This window comes from Chanos chanos, chromosome 3, assembly GCF_902362185.1.
Source record: "Chanos chanos chromosome 3, fChaCha1.1, whole genome shotgun sequence".
NCBI classification, from domain to species: domain Eukaryota; kingdom Metazoa; phylum Chordata; class Actinopteri; order Gonorynchiformes; family Chanidae; genus Chanos; species Chanos chanos.
The window spans coordinates 6,715,001-6,722,500 of record NC_044497.1 but is presented as its reverse complement, the minus strand read 5'-3'; the positions used below and the strand labels follow the sequence as shown (position 1 = coordinate 6,722,500).

Here is a 7,500-nt window from a genome sequence, read left to right as displayed (position 1 = left end):
CGTCACGTCGCAAAGGTTTTTTGATTCTCACACATGCATGAAAAAGAGACATATACACACACATGAAAACAGCTATAAAAAAAAAAAACCTCCATGCAGAGCATATGTACGACAGAACATCATAACCGCAGAAACAGATGTGATTTTAGTGTGGTGTTTTTTTCTTCTTTTTTTTCTTTGTCTTTGCGTGTTGTTGGGGTGTTTGAAAAAGCATTGAGACTTTAACAGCCCTGCTACCAAAAATACCCTCAAAGGAAGAGCCTTCTCCAATTTTCCGTGGCATTTTCTATGGGCAGTGGAATTGTTTGATTTTCCACACTCTGGGAAAACTCTGTGTGTGTATATGTGTGTGCGAGTGTGTGCGTGTGTGTGTGTGTGTGTGTGTGTGTCCAAAATAATCACTTCTCCCTGAGACAGAATGTAAATGCTGGAGTTTGACTTTTAGGTGAAAATCATTTCCTATGACAAGCAAGAGAGAGTTAGAGAACAGTGCCGCTTTGTCTGTGTGTGAGAGAGAGACAGAGAGAGAGAGAGGGAGAGAAACAGAGACAGAGAGAGACAGACAGAGAGAGACAGACAGAGACAGAGAGAGAGAGAGAGAAAGAGACAGAGAGAAAGAGCCCCAGAGAGGTTTACCCCGATCCTTATAAGCCATGTAATGTGCACATGTGGACGTCCTGACAGTAGCATTATCTACTTACATGTTTTCTCTCTTCAGTTTCATTGAAGAACACATTTCATCACACTGACGTCTGATTCCAATCCTCCATGTACTCTGCTTTCACCAAAAAAATGAAATAAATGAATAAATAATCTGTAAAAGTAACGGAGTGAAAGTGCGCTGAAAAACCAGAGCAGAAGCAATTTTCCAGCTCTTTCATTTGTGGAGACTTGAGGGACTTTGAGCGAAATGGTTTGAAAAGAGAACATTGTCCTTGTGTGTAAATGAGCACTGATAAATGGGCTTGAAACCTTGAGAATGTTCTTGTCTGTACTTAGACTGTGAATAGCACCACATCACACGTGGAATAGACAAGATAATTAGGGGGAGAGAGAGAGAGAGAAAAAGAAAGAGAGAGAGAGAGAGAGAGAGAAAGAAAGAGAGAGAGAGAGAGAGAGAGAAATGCTGGATTGTTAAATACTGTATATTGCAGGGTTGGGGTCAATTCATGAAGAAACTCATCAATTCCAAACTGAAGTGAAGAGCTGGAATTGAAATTGCAATTGGAGAAACCACTCAGTAAATAACACTGTAATAAAAAGAAAACTAAACTGAAACGTAAATGTCATTAAATCACATGAAATCCTTGAATCCTTTAATACTGAGGATTTCTTTGGCAGATAACTAATAATCTTGGGCATGATAATTTTGCACTGAACCACAATTTTCCACTCATACGGAAAGGGCTAAAGACTGGAACGCAGTCTAGCGCTGCCCAGTGCGGTAAGAGCTCGTTATGTTGGCCTCGCGGTTTAATTCTGTGGGTGTCTGAAATAAAATGCATGAACCTCTTGTGCTTCATCAATAACAGGAACTCTCTCAGCAACTTATTTCCTTTGTTTGTTTGTTTGTTTGTTTGTTTGTTTTCCACAGGTTGACAGCGAGCCCGTCGTCACACCGGTGAGTCTGCATTTTGTAGAGCTTTTAGACATCAAGAGGACATTAAAAGCAGCTTAAAAGGAGGTCGAGACATGTCCTTCCCTCTTGAACAGTGACTCTCCATGTCCTAACTTTAGCGAGATTAAGTCACAGAGGTCTTATCCAAAGGCTCCAGGGTTTATTCGTCATGAAGCTGAGAACAGATGGTTCTCTCCAGCTCAGGTCTCGGAGTCAGTCGGAGTCACACGTGTTACAACTTAATTGAATTGTTAATAAAAACCGGATCAGAATTTTTCAGAATTTCACGTAAAGCGTCCGGTTTGTTACTGTGTTAACCCGACTATGTCGCCTGAGTTCGTTCTGAGCGGCGTTTTTAACATGCAACAAACGAAAATCAATAAGGAGAAAAATGCAGACAAATACGCAGATATGTGTAACAGACAGTAACATGAATGGCATTCTTTGAATGTGGTCCAAAAGAAAAAAAAAAAGTCGGGGAATTCCGACAGAAGGGTGTCCTCTGAGATCATGGTATCTAGAGGTGATTCAGCGACACGTAGCCAAATGTGTCCATCAATTCAAAGCTGGTCAGTTGGGGGGTTGGGGGGGGGGGGGGGTGAGGGGGCAAAATGAAAAGTCAATGTGTGACTCAGCCAGACTGTCTCTGTCCAGTTCCCCTCTGAGCACTCTGTGTGTGTGTGTGTGTGTGTGTGCGCGTGTGAAGAGTTAACTTTATCCATCCGCAGCCCTCGACAACCAGTCTGCCCAAACGGGTCTGAGTCTGGTTTCCCGCCCCTGCGCCCCCCCGGCCTCCAGGATACGGAGCCGAAAATCAATTGGAACATCAAAGGAACAAAATCCTGGAAACCAAACATAATGATAGGCCATTAAAATAAAATATAATTAATATAATCTGTTATAGTCTCTTTTATACATGATTGATTTTTTTTATCATCTAGTCTTACAGAGAGCATGCCCATGTGCAAAAGAAGTTTGTGTGAATTATTAAAGGTCGGTTTCTGGAAGCTATTAAAAAACGGTTAAGCAGCTCCGCTCAGCAACTTCTACTCACGGCCTGGAAAAAGTCATACTGTGTTCAACGTATGACAGCTGTGTTCACGCCAACGGAGCGGAATGCTAAAAGCAAACAAACAGACAAATAAATAAATAAATAGGTGGCTCGAACTACGTATGATCCATCGTGAGAATTCATGTCTTCATTTCTTCAGATGGTCTTTATTAGATAATACTATAGCTAAAGCAAACTCAAAGATAAAGTCCAAATGATATTGAAAACCTTAGATTCTTTTGTATTCTCCAGTTTCTGGGAGGAACACAAAGCATTTAAGAGTTAGTTTCTACACTGTATACACGAACATTTCTCTATACCACAATTCCTCCCTAGACTCATATTCCCAGCATTTTGTACAAACATGTCTGGACAAGAGAAAAGAGGGTCGGAGTTGGACCATTTTACAGCATATCACAGAGAGTCCATATCAAAACCCAGTGTTACAAGTCATCTGATGTAAAGGCCCTGATATCTCTGAAAAAGTGCTCTGTGTTTATAAAGTCTTCATATTTCAGTTATTTTGTAAAAAAAAAAAATACAAACCAAAAAAACCCAAAAAAACTCCACCCTAACCCATTTGAGAAGAATGATCTCTATTTTAGAGAATTTCGCATATGTCAAAGGAAAACATCTAATTAAATGTGCTCGCGAATCAAACTGATCATTAAATTGATGTGTTACATCATTTTGTAACAGGGGAGTTAAAGACAGAATGAGTGATTTATGTGTTTGTTTTTTGTGTGACAGATGAGGTTTCGGAGACAGGTGGATCCAAGCAAAACATCTCACCTAAAGAGCCTCAACCGGCCTGGAGCTGTCTCAGTCAAAGGCTTCCCCAACACACTCATCCAGGTCAGTCAGTCCCTGAGAGAGAGAGAGAGAGAGAGAGAGAGAGAGAGAGAGAGAGAGAGAGAGAGAGAGAGAGAGAGGGGGAGAGATTCTGTGTGCATATGTGTGTCTGATGCACAGACTGAAAAAAAAAAGACTGAGAGTCTCCTGTTTTCTGTTCCAGGCTGATCGGTCAAGGCGTCACCTGTCCCTCAACAAGAAAAAGCCCAAACGCAAACGCATTGGCTCCTTCTCACTACTTAACCACACCCATAACATGCCAATCAAGGTGCGTAACCCTGACAACTACCCTCAGCCATGCCCTTTTGCAGCAACCACCTCCATGCAACTCTACTCTCTGTGCTGACATATTCTTAAATCTTATAAAAAAAGAAAAAAAAAGAGAAGAGAAAAAAACAGCATATTAAGTGGTGTTGAAACAGTGGCATTGGTATCAGTTAATACTGTGTGAGGCAAAAATGTTAAATGGAACTAAACACTGTCCAAAAAGATTCAATTTCTGGCTTTCTTGTCACAGTTATATTTGATTTAGATAAAAAAAAAACATGTGTATGTTAGTATAATTGTATCATTTCTGTTTAAATGTCTTTATAAAGTCCATGTAAAGGTGCGAGTGGAATATTGGAGGACACGTAAGAGCTCGGAAGGGTTTGTGTTACAGGTCCACAGGGCACGCAGGCAGGCGGAAACCTCCGGACCGGCCGCCGATCCACTCAGAGTCAGTGAAACCGCATAAGACGTCTCAGACTTTATCCCTTACAAACGCTGGACACATAAACGCCACCACGACCCTGTTTTACCGCTCACACACCGCACACACCTACACTCACACTCGTAAATATCATAAACACATTCTACAGCTAACACAGAATGACTCCCCTGCGTCTCACCGTGCATCCACTAAACCATCAATCAACTGTTTCATCGGTTCAACGATGAATATTAACGTCAGACTTAACGTGTTTTCGTTTTTTGTTTTTTCGTTTTTTCGTTTTCTAGTCTTTGGTGAAGGAAAGGAGCAAGAGAAACGCAGCCAAGAAGAAAAAGATTCCCAAGAAGATTGTTTGTTCATAAAACCATGAAATGTTACGCTACGTAAGCCTAGAGAAAGCCTGAGAGCGACTGGGTGACTCCCGTCGAGCAGAGAAACACACTCAGTACGAAAAACCATACTGGAAATGTCAACCAATATATATATATATATATATTAAACCTAGCTTTTTCTAAGCTCAAAACTATCCTATTTGTCACCTACACTATATTTAAAGTCATATTTCCTATTCATATTCTGTTCTTAACTGCTAATATATAGAGAGCCAAAAGGAGTTTATGTAAGTTAAGGTATGAGTAAAGTCTATGTACTGTTCTTGGTCGTACTATACCAGAGGTGCTTTTATATGTAATGCATATATTTTCTTTAGTAAATGTACTTTCTTAACTACAAATATGAATGTTTCTGATGCTTTTGAAATCCAGGATTTGGAATTAATTGCAATATATTTAGTCTGAAGTGGTAGTGCAGTTAAGTCATGCTGAGAGAAGCATTTTATCTTAATGTTTCCTATTGGTGCAATGAATTAGTTTGGAGAAAATTGATGCATCTGTGTCCGTCTAGGGGAATGCAGATGGAGGGAGGAAGAAAAAGAGAGAAAGAGAGAGAGAGAGAGAGAGAGAGAGAGAGAGAGAGATGATTTTCTCCTGCTACAGTAGTCTCTCTCTCTCTCTCTCTCTCTCTCTTTTCTGCAGGGCTGATGGGACAGTTTTGCCTGCGGATTAGAACAGAGACAGTCAGGAGAATGATCCTCAAACGTTCACTGAGTTTCCAGTGGCTGCAGATGGTCAGACTTATTACTGCACATAGTACTGCCTTCCAACCTCAAACCATGTCTGTGTGTATGTGTGTGTGTGAGTGAAGTTAGAGGGTAGAGTTTGGAGTCAGGGTAAATGTTTGGGCAACGTGCCTGACCCAGCCAAGGCTACGGGCCAAAGCCCCCTTCTCTCCCTCTCTCTCTCTTTCACACACACACACACACACACACACACGCACACAAACACACAGGCCCATCTGTTGCAGTGCTCACCCAGGCTTCATTCATTAAGCTATTAGTTTGAATTAAGCATATTGAGAGGCTGATGAGAATGTACTCAGCATGGAAGCCAAAGCCAAGAACCAGAGAGATTTAGAGTTTCCTCTGGAAAAACATCCACTGACCACTGAGAGACACAGAGGATAAGCTGTACTCCCACACAGCCACTTGTAAGAGGGATGGAGAGAGAGAGAGTAAGATGGATGGAGAGAGAGAGAGAGAGAGAGAGAGGGAGAGAGAGGGAGAGGGAGAGGGAGAGAGAGAGAGAGGGAGAGAGAGAGAGCAAGAAAGGGAGAGAGAGGGAGAGACAGAGAGAGAGAGAAAAAGGGAGAGGGAGAGAGAGAGAGAGAGAGAGAGAGAGAGAGAGGGAGAGAAAGGGAGAGAGAGAAAAAGGGAGAGAGGGAGGAGACATCCTAACATTTAGTTTCCTTTTCTTCTGTTTTGTAATGTAAACAGTTGTCCTGAACAATCCATGTGCAAGATTTCAACCAAAACACTGTAAATCACATTTGATAGACACAACGTGTAATTTAGATTCATATAAACTATTTTATTTCACATTGGAATTCATTTTCAAGGCATCTGCGGTCAGAACTCATAGGGATAGTGTTACAGTTTTGTTCAACACACAAAAAAAAAACTTCAGTCATTTTTCAAACAATTGTGCAGAAATGCTGTGGTTTCTCTGTATTCTCTTGATACACTGGATTACACGTAGACATTGTGCTTGGAATAAACTGAAATTTAGAGACTCAGAGAAAAATTACTCATTCACTCTCAGTATGACATGGAAACGTTTCTGACATAGATATATACGTATGTATCCAAAAGTTTCAACCAAGACTGGTCACTGGGTGATCAGACATTGTTGACAGGCTGGGAATATATGCTCACATGACATTAAGTGGAGGCTGATCAGACAGGCTTAACAGAGTAAGATTAAACATTAAACGGTGAACATTGTCAGGATGTTGATAAGACGTTGTTGGGAGGTTTGTGTTGTTAGAGTTTAGCGGTGGCTCTCCTGAACTGGTCTCGGAGTTCCAGCTGTGCTATGGAGGACAGGTGAACTTCATCAGGCCCGTCAGCGATACGCAACGTCCGAGCGTACGCATACCTAACACACACACACACACACAGACACAGACACACACACACACACACAGACACACACAGACACACACAGACACACACACACACACACACAGACACGCAGACACACACAGACACAGACACAGACACACACACACACACACACACACACACATACACACACACACACGCACGCACACACGCACACACACACGCACGCACGCACACACACACACACATACACACACACACACGCACGCACACACGCACACACACACGCACGCACGCACGCACAGACACACACACATACACACAGACACACACTCAGACACAGACACAGACACACACGTACACACACACACACACACAGACACGCAGACACACACACACACAGACACAGACACACACACACACACACACACACACACACATACACACACGCACGCACACACACGCACGCACACACACACACACATACACACAGACACAGACACAGACACAGACACACACACACACACACACACAGACACAGACACACACACATACACACACGCACACACACACACACACACACACACACACACTTGTTACACAACTGTATTAAAGATAAAGAAAAATGTCTATAACAGCTCTACATGTCGCAAACATGTTCCTTTGGTGTTAGATTTCTATACAATTAAACTAAAAAGAAAGCAAAACTTTTCAATTTTCTTTCAAGTCAAACTGTCATACAAACTGAACTGCGGCCCAGAAAATCAAGGTGCAAACCATACTGTGAACAGGGGTGACCCACTTACACA

At 42.0% G+C, this 7,500-nt stretch overlaps 1 protein-coding gene across 1 annotated transcript in view; it reads right to left on the bottom strand.

Annotated features, from left to right (window-relative positions):
- Window positions 1-6,137: 6,137 nt before the first annotated feature.
- The window catches only part of acad11 (acyl-CoA dehydrogenase family, member 11), a 38,188-nt gene continuing 36,825 nt past the window's right edge, over window positions 6,138-7,500 (bottom strand). The window contains exon 20 of the mRNA XM_030767064.1: window positions 6,138-6,725. Coding sequence (XP_030622924.1) covers window positions 6,611-6,725 — 115 coding nt within the window. The 3' untranslated portion in view covers window positions 6,138-6,610. The remainder of the gene's footprint in view (window positions 6,726-7,500) is intronic.